This window comes from Pelodiscus sinensis, chromosome 2, assembly GCF_049634645.1.
Source record: "Pelodiscus sinensis isolate JC-2024 chromosome 2, ASM4963464v1, whole genome shotgun sequence".
Taxonomy (NCBI): Eukaryota; Metazoa; Chordata; order Testudines; family Trionychidae; genus Pelodiscus; species Pelodiscus sinensis.
Window position 1 is genome coordinate 246449262 of NC_134712.1, and position 25757 is coordinate 246475018.

A 25757-nucleotide genomic window follows, 5' to 3' on the forward strand; every position below is an offset into this window, starting at 1 on the left:
ATGAAACCTTCAAATGTGCAAATTTAAAGGCAAGCAGCTTCAGTTCATGAGTAAGTTGAGAATATAGTCAACTATATTAAAACTCAAATATAGGAACTCATTTCTTCTGTGAGATCTGCAAACTCTAACCCATCTGTGCAAATGTCCTCCACAGTCCTGTGATATTTTGGTGGGGCAGAGGACATAGAGTGAAAGGATAGAGATGTAGGGGAACACTTCAATCTTCCTGGACACACAATTGCAGATCTAAAAGTAGCCATCCTGCAGCAAAAAAACTTCAGGACCAGACTTCAAAGAGAAACTGCTGAGCTACAGTTCATCTTTAAGTTTGACACAATCAACTCTGGATTAAACAAAGACTGTGAATGGCTCGCTAACTACAAAAGCAGCTTCTGCTCTCTTGGAATTCACACCTCCAGATCAGCTTCTAGAAGTGGGCTTCATCCTCCTTGATTGGATCCACCTCGTCATCTCCAGCCTGATCCTGGCCTGCATATTTATTCCTGCCTCTGGAAATTTCCACTACATGCATCTGACGAAGTGGGTCTTTGCCCACGAAAGCTTATGCTCCTACACTTCAGTTAGTCTATAAGGTGCCACAGGACTCCTCATTGCTTTTTTAGGATAGAGATAGTAATACAAAAACAGATACACACAAGCATATTTTAACTCTCTATATATGTATGTATGCATATGTGTATTCTAAGTTAACACTTCCACTGCATCTTCTCTTAACTGACTGAAATCAAAAGAGAATATGGGTGCAGGACTAATAGTTTAGAGGATCGATCTTTACATCTATTTTTGGCATTGTGAGCTAAGTTTATCTTTAGATTGTGAACTACAAGACCTTTAGGGCAGAGGATGTGTCTTGTACAGAGCAGAGCCCTTTGCTTGAGCCTGGACTACAGTCTGACACAAGAACATTACAGGAATTAAGACCTACACTCCACAAACTCTCTCACACAGCCTTCCCATATCTCAGCTGCAGGGACATGCCCAGACGTAGAAAGCAGGTTGGGAATAGGTGGAGCCTTGGCTCCACAATGCCATTCCAATCGGAAACTGATAAAAGCCATTATCAAATTATTTTCCTTCAGGAATTCTCTCACTGGGCTCTTCCAAAATGGGGCTGCTAGCAGCTACCCTTTACAAGAGACTGTGCCTACAGTTACAGTATAGCCCATACTAAATAACTATAATGTATTTAAGGCTTCAAGCATAGAGTACTGTAGGAACAGGTTTCTAACTCACTGTAGCCAATAGCCCTTTGATATATAGGTAAAACCTTAAACTATGGTCTGTGGCTAAGCTGTCCCCCAGAAGCCTGCTGTTCAGTTGGAGCAAAGAGACAAGGCCTAGTAGGCCTAGCTGAAAACAAAAGAGATAACAAGAAGCTTAGAGAAAACAGGACAGACACAGAAAAGCAGCCCTGTCTGTTTATAAGCTAAGCAGCACAACACTAAATGGAAAGCTATAACTGGATACCACTATCATTAATTTCACATATAAACCCAAGGTTATGGCCCTGCGAGGTGCCCCACAGTCTGCATGGAAAAGAGACACACTCAAGGCCAACCACGAATTGTTGCTAAGGATCTAGAGATTGCGCCCCCCATTTACAAGCCCAACTTGCTAATGTACCAAAGATATATTATTAACAATTGCTACTGCGTACCTTACTTTGTTTTGGTTTTTGCTTTATAACCCTAGATAAGTACCTATGGACCACACCTATCGGGAAGGCACTGTTACTATTCCTACACATCCTGATCAGAATGTAGCTATGCCTCGCACTTTTTGGGGGGAGGACAAGGACGTATACTTGTGTTTAGCAATTGTGTTAACCTGAACCATTTAATCTTTAAGACTTTTGGCTTATTGGCTCTTGCTGCTAGAACCTATCCAGGACTTGGGAACTCCCCGCCCCATCATTTCTCTCTCTTCCCATCAGCTCTCTATATAGTCTATTATTGTAATCATTTACTTGGCAGTGTTCGCTGAGCCCAAGTGGCAAAGTGGCACTCCGCCAGCGGTGTGTGTAATAAACCCTCCTGTTTGAATCTACACGGTGTCTACATTTTTGGTTTCCAACAAGTACACACAGTAAAACCTTAATGATTATTAATTTCTTCAGGAAAGGACCACTAAATACCGATGTTTTAAAGGCATATCAATATAATTGTTTTGCCTTTTGTTTTCCTATGTACTCCTAAAATTTTGGTAACATTAAGTATAATGATCAAATTCAAGTTAATTTTTTCTATAATGCTCATGAACCTTCCAGGAAAGAGGGGTGATAGTTCTATACCTATTTCCTTCGCCACATCTTATTCTTTCAAAATATAATTCACTAAGTAGAAATATGTATTAAACACATTTCTGAGAAAAAAGTGAAAATAAATGCAAAAACATCTACTAGAAGGCCTGGAAAGAACGCAGACATGAGTAAGGAAATCACAGCTTTGAGCTTTATTCCCTAATCCTTCATTAAATTATGTTATTATTTTTATACTAGCCAATTAGTCCGTCATAAGACAGGATTTTCAGGTCCTTCTTCCACCTTGGTCTTCTCTCCTGAGCCTCTGGTCTCTCTCTATCTCTCCTCCTACTGCCTCCCCCCCTCTCTCTCAGCTCTCCTCCGCCTCCTGCTTCTCTCTCCGACTCTTTCTTTCTCTTCTCCCCTTCCTGCCTCTCACTCTCCCTTTCTCTTCTCCTCCTCCTCCTGCCTCTCCCTCCCCTCCGTCTCTCCCCGCCCCCTTCCCTTCCTGCCATGGTGCTCGGCTGCATGCTGCCTGCTTAATCGGGCCGCTGCAAGGGGGGGGGGGGGGGCGGGGCGGTGACATACACGGCCAGGAGGCAGGGCCGTGTACATCACTGCCCTGCCCCCCCTTCCCCTCCCGCCGAGGGAGAGCACAAATGGCCCCTTGCACTGCTGCCTCCCCTGTGGCGGCCCGGCTGAGGGTTGCAGCACTCAGCTGAGTGCCGCAGCGGGAGGGGAAGGGAGGGTGGTGACATACATGGCCCTGCCCCCTAGCCGTGTACATCACTGCCCTGCCCCCTTCCCCTCCCTCTGTGGTGGCTTGGCTGAGTGTTGCGCGCTCAGCTGGGCTGCTGCGGGGGAGGAGAGGTGGGTAGGGTTGCCAAGTGTCCGGCATTGTACCGGACAGTCCGGTATTTGTGCGCTCTGTCCGGTAAAAAAAAAAAATCAGAAAATACCAGACATGTGCAATGTCTGGTATTTACTGATTTTTCCAGCTGCGCACTGGACAGAAGCCTGGCGTGGGCAGGGGGAGCGGCTGGGAGTCCCAGCAGGGAGGCAGGGCCGTGATTGCCACTGGGAGCCCTCAGTTGGTTGAGTGTGAGGAGGAGGAGAAGCCTCCTCCTCGCTCGTGCGTCGCCGGGACCCTGCGCGGGACAGGCAGCAAGTGCCCAGGTCAGTCCCGCTCCCTGCCGGCCAATTTGCTCATCTCCCCCTTTCCTGGCCGGTTCTCCCCCACTTCGCCTCCTGATCTTCCCCAGCCAGTCCCCCTGCATTCCCCCCACTCCAGCTCTGCTTCCTGCCGGCCCGTTCCTCTTCCTGATCTCCCTGGACAGCGCTGCTGCACCGCTCCCCGCCCCCGTCAGCTCTGCTTCCCGCCTCCCCCTTCCTCCCGGCCACCCTCCCGGCCCTTGACCCTCCCAGCTGTGCTTCCCTCCCCCCCTTACTCCCGGCCAGCCCCGCCCCCTTCTGGCCGGTGGTCCCCCCCCATATCCCATGGCCAGCCCCATTCACCCGACCCTCCCCCCACGACCAGCCCTGCTTCCCGCTGGCCCCTCCATATCCCCCAACCAGCCCCTTTGCCCCCCCCCCACTAGTTGTTTCCAGGCCCCCCCCTTCCCAGCCAACACTGCTCCCTTCCTTGACGGTCCCCCTCCCCCAATGAAGCGGGCTTCCGCGGGAGAGGAGAGGGGGCGGGGCACCGATGTACACAGCCAGGGGGCGGGCCTGTGTACGTCACTGCCCCGCTCCCCCTTCCCCTCCCTCCTTGGTGGCTAGGCCGAGCGCTGCACCACTCAGCTGGGCTGCGGCGGGGGAGCAAGGAGCGGCAAGCGGCCATTTGGGGTCCACCGTTTGGGGTACGTCGGGGTGCTGACGTACATGGCCAGGGGTCATGGCTGTGTACGTCAGCATTACAGACTCACAGACACTGGGCTACCGTATTTATTGATAATCTTCATTATCCTTGTTCCCATTACTGCTGTCATTTGGAACTTGAAATCTGCTTTTCACATTAGTCACAGGTGGACTGAAATAAACCAAAAAAATATGAAACAAAGAAAAAAAAGAATAAAAAAAGATTGTAAATTGCACTTACCCAGCATCTGTGCCATTGCCACACAACAAGTTGTCCTTGGTGCCATTTTTCTTAAGAAAATTTTCTACAAAAAAAAAGCATAGTATATCAAAAAATACTTCTTAAACAATCATCTAGATTAGTATGAATGATCTTGCACACATGCATGCACACAGATGGGTAAATTTGGCAATTAATTATTTTAAAAAGTTACTTTCATGCACTAAGTTTGCTAGGGGCTGCTCTTCACCATTGACTCTGGCTAATCGTTTCATACTGGTGGAGTACCATAGTTGACAGAAGAGTGAATGGAGTTGATTTACTGCAGTTAAGTAGACACAATAAATCGACAGCCAGTAGATTGATCACTTCAGCATCGATCCAACGTGTTGTGAACCAAGCCCTCAGGTAAGATCTGAAGGGTTTAATCTTTTGCAGACAAAAGTCTATGGACCTACAAATATCAAGGATATGCAATCTTGATTATCTCTGATTAGAATGTGGTTTAGGAAAAAATGTGGAGAGATGACCGATATTACTCATTTAAGTAGACATTTGAAACTACCTTGGACAAAGACTTTTATGGTGTAAACGATATCTTAGAAACAAGAAAAACTGTATACAGACATTCTGCCATGAATCCCTGTATTTCCTCAATTCTCCTAGTTGATGCAATTCCTACCATAACGGAGGTTTTCACAGGTCAATGTAATAGTGATCATGTTGTTGGGGTTCAAATTTAGGTCCATCTGACTTGCAAACACTGTGTTGAGCTCCAGGGTGAGGGAAAATTCTAGTTAGTTCTCTGAGGAATTCAACTGTTTTAGGATATTGTACAGCCTTCAATAAGAAGCATACTGTAACAGAATTAACTGAAAGTCTAGATTTCTTTAGAGATGGTAAATACTCCAAGATAGTAGATAAGTATGTGTTAACAGAGGGTAACTGGGGATTGTATATACCTAATTGTAACTTTTTCCCTTTAACAACACAGGTTTCTTTGGTGAAATCTTTCCTACTATTTATCCAAAATATTCTTGACATCTGAAAAACAGTTCAATCTCTGGACAGAGAGATGAAGCAGAGAGGGGGTTCAGATGAAAGATGTCCCCATTGTCCTGGGATATCAAGTCTGGCGTTATGGGTAAGGATTATGAAATAATAAAACTGCTTCAGACTAGCAGTAGCAAGCAAGATGACCCTGGCAACATCTTGCTCAAATGTTCTGTGTACCCTGGGAATCAAAAGAAATGGTAAGTAAGCATACAAGAGTGTCAAGAAAGGTTTCTAAATGGAGGGGTGACAGAGACTATATCTATCAAAATGAAGGTGGTGCAAATTCTAACGAACCTGAGAGGATGTAGGGTAATTGTCATGTGTGTTTGTCAAATATTTTTACATGGACCAACAAACCATTGACAAGGAATGTCATGCACCCTGACATTCTGGCATGGAGAATGTCCAGCAGTTCCTGTGGGGACCCCTGCATCTCCCTTAAAGACTTCTGGAGGCATTCATCTCTATCTGCTTTAGCAGTTCTTGGAAGCTCCTGCAGTAATCTGGATAAGACAGTGTAGAAGAAATCACTGCTTCGTCTAGAGATGAGGACTAAATAGCTAAAGGCTCTTGTAAACTTTCAGTCTGAGGATGTTTCTCCTCCTCAGAAATTTTCTCTATTGGCTCATGATCACATGGCATCATTTAGTATTGGCCACTGTTGGCAGACAGGATACTGGGCTAGATGGACCTTTGGTCTGACCCAGTCTGGCTGCTCTTATGTTTTTATTCATAAATCTCATGAGAAGAGACCCTTAGGGAATGAGTAGCCATTCCCTGCCCCCAGCTGTGATTCACAGGATGAATATGCATGTCCAAGAATCACCTGTAAGGTGCGGGAAATGCTGCAGCACTGGGAAGCATTAATTAATTGAATTCAATCAGATTCTGATGGGGATTATTGACACTGGAGTGGCAATTGCTGGGTTAATGGGACCATTGGATCAGGAACTGAGAGGATATAAGTGAGGGCAACAGAAAGCTGGGAGAAGTCAAGGAAACTTAGAGGACGAGCCTGGGTTGAGGAGAAAAGACTCTATGGAAGTCTCCTACCGTTGTAAGCCTCCAAAACACACTGTTAATACTTTGTAAAGGATGAACAAATACACATATGGTAAAAGGTAACAGCCTAGTGTGTGTTGTGGTTAAGAGGTTAAGAAACAGGCCAATCAGTTCAGCATGCTGGGGACCAACCTGAGACAGTATCCTACAATAAAATGTACATTATATACAACATGACCAAATGAACATTTGTGAAAAATCCTTAACTTTTGAATTCACTGATCTCTGCAATGCTTCCAACTCTTAATATTGCCTCGGTATCATATTTTAGATTATTAAATGAAAAACTATTATAAAAAATCAGACGTCTATCATACCACCTGTCACAAAGAACATTTGAGAATACACAGGAAGACTTGAGAAGTTTCTAGAAAATGCCAGAATGAGTGAGAAATGATGAGTTGAGGGGAACCCCACCCTCAGGTGGGAGCAGGTGCAGTGGCAGGTTGACCGGTGGGCTGGGTTGGGTGGGGCATGGCATGGCGCCTCCCCAGCAAGTAGACGATAGGTGTGGCAGGGAACTGGTGACAGTGGTGGTACCATGCAGACTTGTGTCCGCTGGGGTGGGAAGCTCAAGGGCCTGAGGGTGGCGGGAGCAGCAGAGTGCATTGCGGGGAACCAGCTTGTGATCCATCAAGCAGCTGCTGCCGTGGCATAATGATTTTTCTGAGCAGCACATTGGACCTGGGGAAAAAAGAGACGTGGGAGATGCTGCAAGCAGTGGGGGTGGTGGTAAGTCCCTGCCTGCCATGCTCCACCCAACCCTTCCTTGACCCCCTGAGATGGTGGCTCCCAGGTCTTCGAGCACCCTAACCTCCCCCATGCCTACCCCCACATACTGCCTGCCCCACCCTGCCACCACATCCTCCCAACTCTACCACCTTTCAACCCACTAAACCACAGTTGTGAGGTGGGGCTCGTCAGGGCTTTGCTGGAAGCACCATGAGATGCAGCAAGAGCCTACAAAGTTTGTGCAGGCTGGTGCAGGCACAAGCTATGAGAATCTCTCTATAGGGGGATAATCAAGCCAGATGAACTCAGAGTGATGAAAGAGAAAAAATTTGTTGTTTCGGGTCATGATATATTCCAGGATGAAATGGAGCTGAGCCGTAGATGGTTGGACTTCCTTCTGGGTGCACCACTGTGTAAATCATCACCATCTGCACAGGTAAATATCACGTGTAGTTTGTCTTCTGCTATGTAGTAGTACAGTTCTTACTTGTTGCAAGCACTGCTGCTCAGCTTCTGAGAACCAGACAGGTACCATGCCATCAGATGCAGTATTTGCGGCTAGGGATGAAGGATCACACCCTTGCTCTCGGGGTGTGTCTAGACTACATGCCTCCTTCGACGGAGGCATGTAGATTAGCCAGATCGGAAGAGGGAAATGAAGCCGCGATTAAAATAATCGCGGCTTCGTTTAAATTTAAATGGCTGCCCCGATCTGCCGATCAGCTGTTTGTCGGCAGATCGGGGCAGTCTGGACGCGATGCGCCGACAAAGAAGCCTTTCTTCATCGGCACAGGTAAACCTGGTTTCACGAGGCTTACCTGTGCCGATGAAGAAAGGCTTCTTTGTCGGCGCGTCGCGTCCAGACTGCCCCGATCTGCCGACAAACAGCTGATCGGCAGATCGGGGCAGCCATTTAAATTTAAATGAAGCCGCGATTATTTTAATCGCGGCTTCATTTCCCTCTTCCGATCTGGCTAATCTACATGCCTCCGTCGAAGGAGGCATGTAGTCTAGACACACCCTCGAAGAGGAGGTCTGGGAGGGTTGGAAGTGGGCAGGGAGGCCGTACAGACAGCTGATAAAAACATGAGAACCATGTCTGCCAATGCCAAGCCGGGGCTATTAGAATTGCATGACCCCTGTCTGTCTGTATCTTCCGGAAAACTCTGAGGATCAGAGGTATAGGAGGAAAAGCATGTAACAGGTGAGTATTCCATGGGAATAGCATTGCTTCTCCCAAGATGTTGTGCCCTATGCCTTCTCTCAAACAGTATTGGGGGCATTTGGAATTTCAGCTGGTTGCAAAGAGGTCTATCTGTGGTTGACCCCAGGATTGGAATAGATCGTGGGTGACCTGATTGTGCAGTTCCCATTCGTGCTCTGTGACAAAGTGGCAGCTGAGGGTATTGGCCATGGTATTCTTGTCCCCAGGTAGGTATGCCACCATAATGGTTATGTTGGGGCAGATGCACTGAATCACCTCTGCACATAGGGAAGGGGATCTGGCACCCCATTGACAGTTGATGTAGAATATCATGGTCATAGTGTTGGTGAGGTCACCAGTTTCCTTGGGTATACTGTTGCTAGAAGTCGGGTACCTCAACTTAGAAGTGACGCATTGGTAGTGATTTGTTTGGATGGTTGATCTCGGTGGAAAGGCACCCCGCTGCAGAGGTTCTGTGGCTGGGTCCAGCACTGTAAAGAGGCAAGGACTTTCTGAGGAGGTGAAACGTGCCTGTGGATAGGTGTCGGGTTGGTGTATAGACTGAGGCAATCAAGCGTTGGAAACATTGAAATCATAGTCTGGCACGGGGGATGACATATGTGGTAGCTGCCATATGCCCTGTGAGTTTGAGACAAGTTAGAATGGGAACAGTTGGGCTGCTGGTCATTATTGTGACCAGGCTTTTTATCATTTTGAAACATTGATTGTGGAGATAGGTACGTGCTGTCATAGAATCTATATGAACCCCTATAAACTCTAGGGACTGAAGGAAGGCCTTTGTGAATCTGATCATGTCTGTTGTGGTCTGTTGGGAGGGACCTCGAATGAGGCAATCATCCAAACACAAGGGAAGATTGTGATGCTTTTTTGTTGGAGATGCACCGCTGCAACTGCCAGGGTCTTGGAGAAGACTCTGGGGGCAGAGGAGAGTCTGAATGGAAGAACTCTGTATTCAAAGTGGTCTGATGCTACTGTAAAGCACAGGAAATAGCTGTGCACGGGATGTATTGTGATATGGAAGTATGCATCTTGGAGGTCGAGGGCTGCAAACCAGTCCCCTTTGTCTAGTGCAGGAATCATTGTGGCGAGTGTAATCAGTTTGAAACACTGCTTGCAAAGGTATCTGTTCAACTGACAGAGGTCTAAGGTAGACCTTCAACCCCCGTTATCTTTTTAGAGAGAAAGTAGTTTGAGTAAAAACCTCTCCCATGGTATTTGCTTGGGAACCCGTTCTACAGCCTCTATATTGAGAAGGTGTTTAACTTCTTCGTGGAGCAAGGTTTCATGAGAAGGATCTCTGAAAAGAGATGGAGAAGGTGGGGAAGTTGGAGAGATTGAATAGAGTACCCACAACTGATGATTTCTAGAACCCACTGATCTGTGGTGATTGCTGACCATTGGTTGTAAAAGGGAACAAGCAATGGTGTAAGATGTTGGACTTGCCTAGCACTGGTGAAGAGGGGAGGCTGGGCAGACCCTCAACCAAATTCTTAAACCTGCTGTCTGGAGGACTGAATTATGGAAGAGCGTGTGCTCAGGGCTCTTCTACGTTGGTTTCGTGATTGGAATCAACTTTGACTGAATGGTCAATGCTGCTGCTGTCTGCCAAAGATTGTGTCCCTATGGCTTTGGTAGGGATTATAGCACTTCCTTTGGTAGGGGGGAGCATACATCCCCAATGTATGTAAGGTGGTGCATGAGTCTTTGCTAGAATGCAAAGCTTCATCAGTCTTTGCAGAGAACAATTTTCCTTATCAAATGGTATGTCTTCTACCTTAGCCTGGAGTTCCTTGGGAACTCCAGCTGCTTAAAGCCAGGATTACCATGGATGTTGCCGTAGCTCTTGCTGCAGTGTTGGCGGTGTCAAGGGCCATCTGCTGGGTTGTACAAAATATAGTATATAGTCTTTAATGATGGCTTTGAGGATAGATCTCTTATCATCTGGGAGATATTGCATGACCTCTGTTAGTTTTGCATAATTGTCAAAGTCATGATTAGTGAGTAGGGCTATGTAGTTAGCTATGCGAAATTGAAGGATCTTATATATTTGTTTTGTACTGAGTATTTTTAGACCTTTGATTTGCAGCATCGACCACTAAAGAATTGGGTTGAGGGTGTAAGAATAAAAAGTCCATGCCTTTTGATGTAACAAAGTATTTTCTATCTGCCCTTTTATTGGTTGAAGAGGGTTGTGGCTGGTATTTGCCATTCTTCATCTGCTGCTTTGAGTATTGCCTAGTCTAGAGGCACAGGAATTTGGGGGTTTGTAGAGGTTTGGAGGTTCTTTAGAAGCTTATGTTGCTTTTCCTGCACTTCTGATATCACAACCTCTTGACCACCGGCCACTTTTCTGAATAATTCTTGAAACTGTTTTAGGTCGTCACTAGGTGAGGTATAGTTTGGGATAACTGCTTCATCAGATACAGAAGATAAGTTATTGATTGGTGGTGTCTGCTTGTTGGATGGTCAGATCATCCTTAGTCTTCTCTTGCTCAGAGTCCGTGCCCTCTATGGGAGAGTGTAATGGGTTAAAGTGTGTAGAAGATGGAGATCTCTGCGCTGGTGTGGGAGGGGCAGTGGAGCTGTGTCGCAGTGCCCAGCAATGATAGAGGGACTAGTGGCTATGATGCTAAGGATAGTACTGCCAGTTGGGGTGCCAAAGGGGGGTATTGATGATGTTGTAATCTGTGTGCCCTGTATGATTCATGTGCTCTCTCTGGGAATGAGTATTGTGAGAAGACACTCTTTGTATCCCCCTGGTAGGCACTGAGTTGCGATAGAGTAGGTGAGCGTGGTGGAGGCAGACAGCCTTTCATTGATAGGGGAGAGCATGAGCGGTGCTATCATAATCAGGAGTGCTGACCAGCACCTGGTGACTCGGTGACTATGGGGTTCATTAATACCGCCTATATCTAGCCAGGTATCGGGTGGTCAGCCAATAACAATGCAGGTAGGAATTTCAAACTGGAAAAGTTGAGTTTGTATTTCTCTGTTCTTTGTCTGAGAGGCAGAGTGGTTTCTTCCAAGACTGAGGGAAGTGGGAGACACTTCTCTCTCTAAAGATGGACATATTAAAATGTGTAAGTAGGGAAAAGTTTAGATAGTCCGTCAGAATTTGTTGTTTTCTCTGTTTGGGGGATTGGAAATCTGTCAGAATGTGTCAATGAATGCATTTTTGTGAAATATGCATCTCACCAAGCAGCATATAAATTAATGGAGATTGCCTAACTCCTAGAACTGGAAGGAACCTTGAAAGGTTGTTGAGTCAAGTCCAGTCCCCTGCCTTCATAGCAGGACCAAGTACCATCCCTGACAAATTTTTGCCCCAAATCCCTAAATGGTCTCCACAAGGATTGAACTCACAACCCTGGGTTTAGCAGGCCAATGCTCAAACCACGGAGCTATCCCTCCCCCCTAGATATTTGCTGTGGTCATCAGAGGCTGGCATAGAGTCCCGCTATTTCTCACATTTTTTGAAGCTGGAGCCTGGCATTTCCTCAGGTGGCAGACTACACTGCTCGCTTCTGTGACTCTTATTTATAAGTAAATGCTCCCTTTCTTTCTTGTTTTTTCCGGTTTGTAGTTGGCTGCAGCTTGCCACTGCGTGACGGTAAATTGTTTGACTAATTATATACAAGCTGAAGTAAAATAACTGTTTTTTGTTTTGTTTTGTTTAACAAAAGAAAAGCTAACGGGAACAGGTAAGTCTACAATATCTATCTAATTTTCTTTCGCTTTCCTTCACAGAAGTGACATGAGGAAGAAAGGTTGGAGCTCCATCCACAGACAAGAGTGGCGAAGGAGGAACTGAAAGGAATAATTGTTGCTAGTGTCACCATCTTGAACTATTGGTATGTGATGTACTTGTTGAATCATCTTAAATCCAAAATGGGTCTCCATCCACCACTCTTCTTCTGGGTTAGGAAGTACATTGAGTAAAACCCTCTCCCTTGGAAAGCAGTTGGTACTGGCTCTATCACACCAAGAAGATGGAGGACCTCTTGCCTAAGGAGGGTCTTGTGGAAGGTGTCCCTGAAGAGGGATGAGGAAGGAGGGTGAGTAGGAAGAAGAGAAATAAAGGAGATGAAGTAACTGACTTTGATGAGCTCCAACACCCATCAGTACAGTGTTATTTGTGCCCATTGGTGTAAAAAGGCCAGAGGTGATGAGTGAACTATAGCTGTCCAGTTGGTGGTGTGACAGCAGTAGGGATGTCTCTTTCTGGCTCCTGACAGAACCTTCAAATCTGCTGCTTTGATGAAGAAGGTTGGGATGTTGAGGGTTGCTGTTGTTGGCACTGAGGTCTGTGCTGTTGAGGCCTGTGTTTTTGGCAGAAGTCATATCTGGTTCTATGGGCCTTTGGTAGCTGTTATACCTTGTTCTCTTGAAAGAGGGCGTGTACATGCCCAGATTCCAGAGGGTTGTGCGGGAGTCCTTCACTGAATGAAGGACTTCATCTGTTTTGGCCATAAATAAGTTGGGCTTGTCAAAGGGGAGGTCTTCAACTTTCTGCTGGAGGTCCCTAGGTATCCCAGACGCTTGGAGCCATGATGCTCTCTGCATAATGATAGCCGAGGCTGTGATCCAGACAGAAGTGTTGCCATGTCCATGGCAGTTTGTAATGCCATGTGGGAGATGGTATGCCCTTCATGCATGAAAATTAGCAAAATTGGTCTCTTGTGGTCCAGGAGAAACTATAAGAGCTCCTGGAGTTTAGAATAGTTGGAGTAATAATAATCAGCGAACATAGCAGTGTAATTTGCTGGTCTAAGAATCAAGATGGCTGAAGAATAGACCTGGTGCCCCCTGATGTCCATCTGTTCATGGTCCTTGTCCTGTGGAGTAGACCTCATGTTGGGCTGTTTTGCCATGTGACGGACTGAGTCAACTACTAAAGAGTTTGGGGGCGGATATGTAAAAAGGAAGTCCATATGTTTAGGTGTTATAAAATACCTGCAGTCAGCCCTCTTATTGGTGAGGGTAATGGACTCTGGGGTCCATAATGGCTTCATCCATCGGGAGGGCGATCCTAGAGGATGTGAGGGGCTTTAAAGTGCACAAGAGACAATATTATTTCTCTTGCATTTCCCGCAGGTCCCATTCTTGTGCCATGGCTACTCTTTTAAAAAGTTCTTGGAACTGTTTAGTATCATTGGATGGAGGTGGAGTGGTAGAAATAATAGTCTCATATGGTGAAGAGGAGGAGCTGCGTAGGGGGAGATCTGTCTTCCCCCTTTGACAGAGTTGTCCAAGTCAGATTGAATGGGCTCTGCAGAATTTGGTGCTGTGGCTGATGGTGTCGGTTGAGGAGACTGAGGTGGTCTTTTTGGTGTTGATGGAGCAGTGTGATGGCTCCTACGAGAAGACTAAGACTCCCAGGGATGCCACTGTCCAGGGTAGGGGGTGGTAGATATGGCCAATGTTGTGAGTAGCAAGGCAGTGGTGGAAGCAGGTGATTGTGTGTCAAGGAACGAGACTCCCAAGGCGGGTACCTCTGAGTTGGATTTGAATGCTGAGATAAGAAGCGGTTGTGTGGTTCGGGGCTGGCTTCACTGGGGCAGACTGATGGGACCGGAGATCTCGGTGAGTGAACGGCCTGCACCAATGAACATGGAGATGGCTGTGCCGATGAGGCCCGGATAAGGGGGGGCATATGGTACCGTGCACATTGTGGTGGCAGTGCCATGGCTGAGTGTTTGGTATTCTGTGCCGCAGGCACCATTGGGGATGGTGCCTGGGGGGGAAGGCATTTCAGTGAGATGTCTTTTCGGTGCCACATCCTGTGCCATCTCCAGTGTTGCCTTCCATGCCGGTCTGTGTCTCCGTGACACCCACTATTCGGCCGGTGCGGTTGGTGGCACCGGTGCTGGCTGCTTTTGTTTGGGCTCGGAGTGGGCCCTTTTCTGTGATACTGATGACTTAGGCAGTGCTGCACTAGAGGTGCTGGGCTTATCGCCAATGCTCACCCTCAAAGAACTCCGTACCGGGTATAGTGATCTGGCTGGGGAAACACAGATTTTCACCTTTGACTTGCCAGAAGACAAAGAGGGACGAGTTTTGTCCATACCTTTTGGCTTGTCTGACTGTTTAGACTTGGAACGCAAGTCATCCCATGGTGCCTGAAGCAACTTTTTGTAAAAATACATTTTCAGCCTATTGGTGCGATCGTGGCATGCTCTAACTGTAAGATTGGAGCAATGCATGCACTTCTGTGTCAGATGAGCCTCTCCTAGACACTTTATGCATAAGGCTTGCCTCTACTTTGCACAGCATCTAGGCAGGACTCACACCATTTAAAGCCTTAGGATCTATGCATGAGGAAAAAAAACGTCTAGGTGAACAATGAAGAAAAAAATGGGGTGGTTCTTTTTTTTTTTTTTTTTTTTTTTAAGGGTAGTGGGTTGGGGGGGGATTCAAAACTTGGAAAGACGAGGAAAACTGAGAAGAATTAATTATTTGTTCTTGTTTTTCTGTGAGAAAGGGATTAGAGAATGGAGCTCCGTCTGTTGCTGAGGACAATAGAGAAGGAACTGAGGAAGCCATGCATGTGCCTAACGGACACCAATGGCATGAGGAGGCACCATTGTGCGTGTGCAGCATAATGGGGCATTGCTAAAAAAAAAAGATCTCTGGTCATTGGTGTAAGAATACACCAGCACCCAGAGTGGAGCATCCATGGGGACATCACTCGAAGAAAAATGCTTTGGTGTGTTTTTACATACCTTTAGTACTACTAACTATAGTCATGACATACATACAGAATAAAGAAATATAGAACATAGTTCAAGGAAGCAATAGCTGAATCTTCAATAAAACTGTTCACAGTCTACATCAAAACACACAAATCTGCAGCCTACTTAAATGTACAGTTTGCTCGATAGTTGTAACTGTTCAGCACACACTACAAGGCAGAACTTCTGGGAATTACATTAGAGAATGAGCTAATGTGCATTTCAGTTACTATGGTATCATTCTGGGAAACATAGATGAATATTATTGGAAACTTTGGAAATAGTAGTTTCAATATTTTTGATGAAGGAAGATGGGAAAAGAGAGAGAGCAAATTGCAGCCCCAATAGCAGAAATGATCCCTGGACATTTGCAAACCATTCTGGCACTTTGATGACTAATATACTGTGGTAGCTAAGTTCAACAGCATTTTCAATATAATTTCTAGTGCAGGAATTGTGTGTGCATGTGCGTATGTGTGTAAACTAGCATTTTAAAAGTAAATAAGAGGATAGTTTACCTGTATCATTAATAAACATATCATAGGAGTCCCATGTCTTGTCATCTGAAGTAATAGTTCCATTGGTGGAGTTAAACCTTCTGACACATTTATGTCTTAAATTGCCCTTAAAGAGCTGGAGGCCTACGAGGGCAAAGACACTCAAGCAGAAAACTGTCAGGATCATCACATCAGTAAGTTTCTTAACAGACTGGATCAGTGCACCTACAATGACCTTCAGTCCTAAGGAGATAAAATTCATCAGTGTACGGACTGAGAAACTGAAACGTGTACTATTCTTTGAGATTTAAAACAACAAGCACGGCCATAGTTTCATAATTACTGTGCCAGTGTTACATGCATCTTTGCAATGCAAACATAGTCCAGGTGAGACAGAAGTGATCTACATGCAGTTCTCTCCCTACACACAATTATCCCCAGCACTTTTGCAGGGAATGCAGGGTGTGTGAAGGGTAGAAGATGCCTTATATTCTTTCTCCAGGTAATGCACACTCGTGCATGGATATCAAGGATAGTCTTTCATAATCTAGAAAGTGGAATAAACATAATGCTAATAAAATTTGCAGGGATGCTTCCCAGGGAGGACCTGAGAACACTAACAACATACTGAAAATAATACAGAGGGACCAGAAAGAGACTAATGAACCAAATTCAACAACCTTATTCAAGTTTTATACTGCCCTTCCTTAATCAGGCAGTGCCTAATTGACTTCCTGACCAAGGAGTAATAAAAACTGGACAAATTCTGATCCAATAATAATAAATATTAATTGTAAAGCACAATTTTGTTGAGGTTGTGACAATGCATAGTCAAAACAATGATAAACAACAATTACAAGAGATTTCAGTGTATCACATTATAAAAATCAACTAAAATACTCAAACACATAAACAAACAAAGTAAGTTAGATGGCAAATTATTTCCAGTGCTTAAATTACTCTAAATGGGTCAACAACCCTGAAATACCACACATGTCTACAAATTCAATGGTGTCTGTAGCAGCTGAAAGTCAAACAAAAAAATACAAAAGTTCTGAAAAAAAAAGTAGTTGGAGGAGAAAATCACTTGTTGGAAAAAAATATTCAAAGATCTGTGCTTCTTACCTGGGACTATTGAAATAGTTTTTAAAGCTCTCAGAACTCTGAATGTACGAAGGACTGAAACACTGCCTACATCATGAAGCTCCCCTACATATCTGTAAAATCAAGACATGACATAACATGCTATTGAACTGAATAAACAAAACAGCTATTTTACATGCCTTTTCCTAATGCTAACCTTTCTGAGTACTGAATATAATTTCTTAGGCATTAACAAATAATATGTCAAGGGCTCATCCCATGTATTATGCATTAGAAATCTATTTGTTGGTTACTTCAAATGGAACCTATTTGCATGATAATGCTTGATCATGTATGTTGCCAACTTCCTACAATACACTTTTTTCATTAAATTAAAACAACACAGACATTACTCAAAATTGTGTATTTCAAACACAGAAAGAAGAGAATAATTTATTTTTTTATCAAATCATCAAGTAAAACTTCCTCCCCAGCCCCACAATAAAGCTAGCAATTTCCCTTGCATCACAGCCCAACATTCTGAAAAAAAATCCATTTATTTTCCTTACCAAAACTAAAATCTATCCTTTAGTACTGTGTCTCCTATTCCCACAATGCAAAGCAATCAATTCTTCTCCCACCCCTCCAAGAGCCCCATTCTACCAAAGAAGCCTATCTGCTACAGCCTTTATTCCTCTGCTTCTTTCTAGCTCTTTCTGCTATTACTCTTTCCCTGGCCTCCGTGCATGTGCACTTGTGTATGCATACACACACACATACATACACATGCATGCGTGCGCACACACACACATGCAGAGAGTTCTATTGGCCAAGCTGGAGGTCAAACTCAAGACAAAGTGAGTTATAACTTCAACAGAGATATTAATGACAAAGTGATTCAGAACATTTCTCCTAATTTATTTTATACACAATCTGGTTTGTTTGGAGCAAAAACGGGAAAGACCACAGCAAAGCTTCACTTACACACACTCACAGGAGGTACATGTAACTCTATATTTCGCTTTTCCTTTAATGGCATCATTCTGCTATTCTTTCCCTTAGAATGGTATTCAATACTCAATAGTGGCATGTGAACTAGCAATAGAAAGGGACCTATGGATATAATAGAACTACAAAGTGGCCTTTTCTACACTACATGAGAAGGTCAAAGAAAGATACGCAACTTCACTACATAAATTATGTAGCTAGAGTCGACATATCTTACATCGTGTTTCCACACCATCCACACAGCAGGAAGTCAATGAGAGCAAACACTCTCATTGGCTTCCCTTACTCCTCGTGAGGAGCAGGAGTAAAGGAAGTTACTCACTTCGTGCAGTAACGATCGTTCTTCGAGGTGTGTCCCCGTGGGTGCTCCACTTCTGGTGTCGGGCTGGTCCCGGCGCCGCAAATCGGAGCTTTAACAGAGCTGTGTGTGTGTGTGTGGTCGGGCAGCGCGCGTGCACTCCCGTTTCGCGCCTTTCATCTACCGCGCGCTGCCCGGCTCCCGCCAGTTCGTCTCACCGCCTATCTGAAAGACAGAAAAAAACAAGATTCCGAAGCAGGGAGGAGGGCGGGTCGTGGAGCACCCACGGGGACACACCTCGAAGAACGATCGTTACTGCACGAAGTGAGTAACTTCCTTTTCTTCTTCGGGTAGTCCCCGTGGGTGCTCCACTTCTGGTGACTCCGAAGCAGTAATCTCGGCTAAACGTGTGTTTCGGAATCGGTATTCCGAGCAGTAGGCAACACTGCCAAGGCTACTGCTGAGTCAGTGGTGAAGTGCTGAACAATTGCATAATGTCTTGAAAAGGTAGAATTTGAAGACCAAGTTGCAGCACGGCAGATGTCACGAAGAGGGACACCTTTCACGAAAGCTGTAGACGTAGCGACTGCTCGTGTTGAGTGAGCTCTAGGTTGCGAGGTGAGAGACTTCTTACGGATAGTATAGCACGTCGTGATACAAGAGACAACCAGCTTGGAAATGCGCTGGGCGGATAAGGACTTGCCCCTAGAAGAGCCCGATGTTGAAATAAAGAGGCGGTCCGTCTTACGTAAAGTACGGGTTCTGTCTATATAGAAAGCCAGGGCTCTGCGGACATCGAGCGTATGCAGGAGAGCGTCTCGCTGAGATGCATGCGGTTTTGGGTAGAAACATGGCAAAACAATTGGTTCGTTTATGTGAAATTCCGTACATACTTTAGGTAGAAAGGCTGGATGAGACCTCAGTATCACTGATTCCGGGTTGAAGACCGTATAGGGAGGCGTTGACATTAGTGCGGATAACTCGCTCACCCTGCGTGCTGATGTTATAGCCAGAAGAAAAAGTACCTTCATCGTAAGCATCGGTAGCGGTACCGTGGCCAGCGGTTCAAACGGTGGCCCAGTGAGGACATCGATAACCAGGTCAAGACTCCATACAGGTGGCGGAGGTCTCCGTGGTGGGTTGAGGTTAGCCAATCCTCTGAGAAATCTAACCATCATGGGGTGAGAAAAAACCGACTTGCCTTCAACGGGGTAGTGAAAAGCAGCTATTGCCGCTATGTGGACCTTAAGTGATGAAATGGCTAGTCCGGTTGCCTGCAGCTGAAGGACATAGTCCAATAAGACATGCATCGGCGAAAGCAAGGGATCCAGGAGTTTAGGAGCACACCATCGTACAAATCTGGACCACTTTGACAGGTAGGTTTTCCTGGTGGAATCTCTCCTGCTGTGCAGGAGAACACGCTTCACTTGGTCCGAACAAAGATTCTCGGACTCGCTGAACCATGTACCATCCATGCAGTGAGGTGCAGAGTGTCCAGCTTCGGGTGACGCAGTGAGCCTCTCTGTTGTGTCAGCAAATCTGGTAGGCAAGGCAGTCGGCGCGGTGCTCGTACAGAGAGCTGCCGAAGGGTTGAGTACCATGGCTGCCTGGGCCATGCTGGGGCTATAAGTATCACTCGTGCCCTGTCCATCACAACCTTCTCGAGTACTCTGGGAATGAGTACAACAGGGGGGAATGCATACAAGAGTGATGTGCCCCAGTGAAGGAGGAATGCGTCTCCCAGCGAGTGAGGTCCCACTCCCGCTCTGGAACAGTAAGCTCTGCATTTTGCGTTGGCACGTGTTGCAAAGAGATCTATCGTCGGAAACCCCCACTGATGGAAGAGAGTTAAGAGGACATCTGTGCGGATCACCCACTCGTGGTCCTGGGGGAAATACCTGCTCAGTGCATCGGCTGTGGTATTGTTCACACCCGGTAAGTATGACGCAACTATAGAGATGTTGTTTCGAATGCACCATTTCCAGAGACGGATAGCCTCCGCACAAAGTGAGCGGGACCGGGCACCCCCCTGTCTGTTTACGTAGTACATTGCGACTACATTGTCCGTGAGGATTCTGGTGACAGTACCTTTTATGTATACCTTGAAGTGTTTGCAGGCATGAAACACGGCTCGAAGCTCGAGAAGATTGATGTGGAGCATCATCTCCGTAGTGGACCAACGACCCTGAACTGTTTTTGTGCCCATGTGGGCACCCCAGCCGATGAGAGAAGCGTCTGTGGTTATCTCTCGTGACGGTTGTGGTGCATGGAAGGGAACTCCTGACAACATGTTGTTGTGATTCGTCCACCATACTAGGGAGTCTTTGACATGTACTGGAAGTACTACCGTCTTGCGAATGCTGTGGTCGGTAGGCTTGTAAACCGTGCTTAGCCAATGCTGCAGACACCTGAGGTGCAGTCTTGAATGGCGCACTATGATTGTCGTGGAAGCCATATGTCCCAGAAGCTGGAGACATACGCGTACCGGGAGCATTGGAGCGTGCAAAACTGTTTTTATCAGATCTTGCATTACTTGAAAACGCTCGAGTGGAAGATGGACTCTTTCCGACTGGGAGTCGAGACGCGCTCCTATGAAGGTTAAAATCTGCGTAGGTCGTGGGCGCGATTTTTGAGTGTTCACGATAAGGCCGAGGGAGTCGAACAACTCCTGAGTTGCGACTACCATGTGTTGAGCCTCTAACTGGGTGCGCGCCTTGATGAGGCAATCGTCGAGGTAGGGGAAGATAACGACTCCTATCCTTCGAAGATGGGCAGCCACTACCGCTAGTGTCTTGGAGAACACCCTTGGGGCCGAAATGAGGCCGAAAGGCAGAACCCTGTACTGAAAATGATCGTCGCCCACTACGAATCTGAGAAAACGCCTGTGGGCTATGTGAATCGTTACATGGAAATATGCGTCTTGCAAATCCAGGACTGCGAACCAGTCTCCTCTGTTTAGTGCTGGCATGATCTTGGCCAGGGTGGTCATTTTGAAGCGCTGCTTTCGAATAAAACGGTTCAGACCCCTCAGATCCAGGATCGGTCTCCACCCTCCGGACTTTTTGGGAACCAGGAAATATCTGGAGTAGAACCCTTTGCCTCGGAATTCGTCGGGTACTCTCTCTATGGCTCCGATCTCGAGTAGGTGAAGAACCTCTTCTCGAAGAGCGGCCCCATGAGACGGGTCCCTGAGAAGGGATGGGGTGGGAGGAGTGGTCGGAGGGATTGATGCGAACGGGATTGTCAGGCCCGACGATATGACCTCTAGGACCCATCGGTCCGATGTAATGGTGGCCCATTGATGAAGGAATGGCCTGAGGCGGTGGTGGAATAGAGTGGTGGTGGTGATTGCAGGCTTCCGAGTGCTGACCGTTGGAGACATGTTCGCGTCCTCTGCACGGGAGTCAAACCTGCTGCTTCTGGGAAGGTCGAGCAGCAGAGCGGTTCTGTTGCTGACGTTTGCGCTGAGGGCGCTGTCTGAATCTAGACTGGTCAGATCCACGCTGCTGTTGCTGCTGTTGCTGTTGCTTATAGGGAAAATAATCATATTTCCTCTGGAAAGGGTAGTATCGTCTGCGTTTAAAAGGTGACGTGTACATCCCCAGAGAACGAAGGGTCATACGAGAGTCCTTGCCAGAATGGAGGATCTCGTCGGTAGTAGAGGCAAACAACTTCTGACAATCAAAGGGTAAATCTTCCACTTTGGAGTTCAACTCCTTAGGAGCTCCCGCTGACAGTAGCCAGGAAGCTCTCCTCATCGCAATGCCTGTTGCCATTGCTCGCGCGGCTGTGTCAGCAATGTCCGCGGCTATCTGAAGGGCTGTTCTACATGCGGTGAAACCTTCCTGGACAACCGATCTAAGGAGAGACTTCTTACTGTCAGGGAGGTGCTGCATGAGTTCCGGTAACTTAGAGTAATTATCAAAGTTATGGTTTGATAACAGAGCAGCATAATTGGCAACCCGCAGTAACAAGGTCGAGGAGGAGTAAACTTTCCGACCAAAGTGGTCCAATTTCTTTGTCTCCCTATCCGGTAGGGAATTCTTGAATTGGGGCATCTTGTTCTTGTGACGAACCGCATCCACTATCAGGGAATTCGGCTGAGGGTGATTGAAAAGAAAATCCAGACCTTTGGATGAAACGAAATACTTCTTGTCAATTTTCTTATTAGTTGGCGGTATCGATGTTGGCGTCTGCCAGATATCCTGTGCCACTTCTAAGATGGCTTCATCTACCGGGAGTGCAATCTTTCTCTGTTGTTTAGGGTGCAGATTCTTAAACAGCTTATGCTGTTTAGCTTGAGAGTCAGTGAGCTGCACTTCCTGAGATTGCGCTACACGTTTAAACAGGTCTTGGAATTCCTTAAGATCATCCGGTGGAGACTTCTCGCCCATAGACAGCGGTTCATCCCTAGAGGGCTGTGGTGAACTGGCATTAGGGGAGATATCCTGCTCACCTTCCGAGAGTTGCCCTTCCTCTAGGTCCGACATTTGAGAACAATGCGTGGGGGAACGAGAAGATACGGGACGTCGTAGCGGAGAACGCTTGGAGATCTCCGAGCGCCCAGAGCGTGGACTAACTGATCTACAGGAACATGGAGACCTGCGATGAGACCGAGAGTGACTGTGATGAGATGATTCAAGATAGTCCGGTCTATAACGATGAGAATAGTGCCGGCCAGACCTTGCAGGGGAGAAGCGTCCAGAAGATCTAGTGCTGTCATACCTGGCGTAATATGTACTTCTAGGTGAATGAGTTGGTGATCGTGAGCGTCTCGCCGGAGAAGGAGATCTCGAATATCTCTGGTGTGAACAGCTACGCTCTCTATTATAGTAGTGACGAGATGAGAGACTGCGGTGGTAATAATGCCCATGGTCTCTTGCGTGGTGCGTAGAGGCACAGCGGTGAGGGGATGGCTCGTGGTGAGACCTTGGCGAGGCACACTGGGAGATTCCCTGGGCATTTGATTTTTGTGTTGATGCTGCTGGCTGTGTAGAGCCTGGAGAGTGAAGGGTTAAGGGCTGTGAAGCAGGCATCTGAGTATGAGCACGCTGATCCCCTGCCGGTGCTGAGGACAGCTCCCTGTGGGGGGCCGTGGTTAAAAGCCCTTCAACAGCCGGCACCGCTGATACAACTGGTGCCGCTGCGTCTGTCTCTTTAAGAAGCCCCGGTGCCGGGTGAGGATCCCGAGCAGGGGGCTGACGAGACTCTGAAGTGCCGGCCGGCTTATTGACTGATGGAGCACGGGTTACCCTCGAACGAGAAGTGCCCGGCTTGTCACCTGCGCTTGCCCGCGACTGCGGAGCAGCTGGCAGGGAGTGAGCAGGAGAGGCTTTCCTCTTTTTTGATGAGGGCAAAGCCTCAGAAGGAGCCTTCCGCTTATCAGTCGTAGGGTCGGAGGCAGAGGATCCTGAGGCAGTGGAAGGCATGAGAGCCTTATCAAACAGGATCTCCTTCAAGCGACGTTCCCGCTCCTTGCGGGCTCTAGTCGTCAGGCTGGCACAGTGGGAGCACTTTTGGGGGATGTGAGTCTCCCCAAGGCAGCGAATGCAAGCCGAGTGTCCATCTGACACCGGCATTGGCTCAGCACAGCCTTCACATTTCTTGAAGCCGGGGGAGCCCGGCATTTTGAGTTGTGGGGACTGAGTGTTACCGCCGGCTAAGAGCAGCCGCTTGTATGCGTCCCCGGTTACTCCGTGTTACTTTCTTTCCGTTTAAACTTTATTTCCTTCCTTTTTTTTTTTTTTTTTTTTTTTTTTTAACCAGAGCAGGCAACAGAAAAAAACGCCAACAGTGTATATCTATATATAGCCCTGCTCTTTCTCAGTATACTCTTTCCTTTCTTCTTTTTTTTTTTTTTTTTTTTTTTTTTTTTTAAACCGCGTCTGCCAACGGGGCTAGACGCAGTCTATATTTAAACAGTAAAAGTTATGAGGCTTCCCCACGGCAAACAGCCGAAGGGAAGAAGGGGGAAATTTTGAGGAGAGAGTAGGGAAGCTCCGTCTGCGACCCAAGGCGGATGAGAAGAACTGGCGGGAGCCGGGCAGCGCGCGGTAGATGAAAGGCGCGAAACGGGAGTGCACGCGCGCTGCCCGACCACACACACACACACAGCTCTGTTAAAGCTCCGATTTGCGGCGCCGGGACCAGCCCGACACCAGAAGTGGAGCACCCACGGGGACTACCCGAAGAAGAATCTGTGGTTGTAATTTGTGTGTGCGGTAGGAAGTTCCTCAACTGCAGTCAGTGTGCTGTAAGTGGGATCATAGTGGGATCAAGCTGTCTGTGCAGATAGCTCAGAGGAACTCTGTAGGGAATAAAAGCTCCAGCCACTGTTGGTGTGGAGTACACTTCATACTCTTTACTGAAATTAAATAATCGGAAACACTGTGGATAATAAAATTGCCTGTGTATTGCCTTACTGTGATCAAAAGAAACTAAGACAGAAGGAACTAAAGGACTCAGTGTCTTCAGACTCACAACACTCTGGAATGTTTGGAAAAATCAAATAAAACCTGGATTAACAGGTTTTGCCTTTCATTGGTACTTATATTTGAAAGGAAATTGATGTAAAAAGAGACATCCCCCGTAAGTCTTGAACTGTGGATTGTAAATATTCTTGACATGCTTGTGTAATAACAGGGATAGGAGGAAGTTACCTTGTGCAGTAACGACGATTCTTCGAGATGTGTGTCACAATGGGTGCTCCACTGTAGGTGTCGGGCTTGTCCCGGTGCCACAGACTGGAGATTCGTCAGCAGTGGTCTATCAGACCATGCATGCACATTAGGTGCCTCGTGCCATTCACACCGTTTCTGAGAGTGCACAGTCTGGCTCCCGCCAGTTCCTCCTAACCGCCAAGTATCTGAAAAACATAAAGGAGAAACTCCGAAGCAGGGAGGGTGGGCAGCGGCGCATCCACAGAGACACATATCTTGAAGAACCGTCATTACTGCACAAGGTAACTTCCTCTTCTTCTTTGAGTAGTGTCTCCGTGGGTGCCCCAGAGTAGGTAACTTCGTAGCAGTAGTCCGACATGAGGAGGCAGGATTCAGAATTCAAGGTCTTGCAGCTGTGAAGAATACTGCAAAGACAATCGCTGAGTCACTCATTATAATGTTGGGGATAGCGTAATGTTTAGCAAAAGTGTAATCAGAGGACCACGTAGCAGCACAGCAGTCACAAAGGGGAACCCCTTGGAGGAAAGCTTTGGAAGCTGCTACTGCCTTGGTAAAATGGGATCTTGGAGTCTTTGGGAGCGATTTATTTTGTAATGAGTAACAGTGCAAGATACACAATGCGATGATCTTCGATAAGCATTGCACAGATAATGCTTTGCCCTTAGAACGATCAGTTGTGGAAACCCACAGCTGTTGGGATCTTTGGAAAGTCTGTATTCTATTGATATAAAACACTAATGCCTGTTGCACGTCTAAGGTGTGAAATCTAGCCTCTTGATGAGAGGAGTGCAACTTGGGGTATAAGGCTGGAAGGAGTAAAGGCTCATTGATGTGGAACTCCGAGTTTATCTTTGGCAAGAAGGCTGGTTTGGGATGGAGTATAACCTGATGGCTCGTAAACACTGTATAGGGAGGTGTAGCCAAGAGAGCAGCAATCTCTCCCATCCTGCGTGCTGATGTTATTGCTGTCAGGAAGGCAACCTTCATAATCAACATTGGTAAGGAACAGGTTGCCAAACGCTCAAAGGGAGGCCGTGCTAGGGCATCC

General features: G+C 46.7%; 1 protein-coding gene across 5 annotated transcripts in view; it reads right to left on the minus strand.

Moving 5' to 3' along the window:
* The window catches only part of LOC102448247 (sodium channel protein type 5 subunit alpha-like), a 190422-nt gene that overhangs the window by 89360 nt on the left and 75305 nt on the right, over positions 1-25757 (minus strand). For 4 of the 5 annotated variants that reach the window (XM_075922841.1, XM_075922840.1, XM_075922838.1 and 1 more), the window contains 3 exons: positions 16766-16857; positions 15662-15883; positions 4359-4422 (listed from right to left, as the gene is read on the minus strand). In XM_075922841.1, coding sequence (XP_075778956.1) covers positions 4359-4422; positions 15662-15883; positions 16766-16857 — 378 coding nt within the window. Of the gene's footprint in view, positions 1-4358; positions 4423-15661; positions 15884-16765; positions 16858-24688; positions 25416-25757 lie in introns of those variants that run through there. The other variant, XM_075922839.1, reaches the window with a different exon arrangement.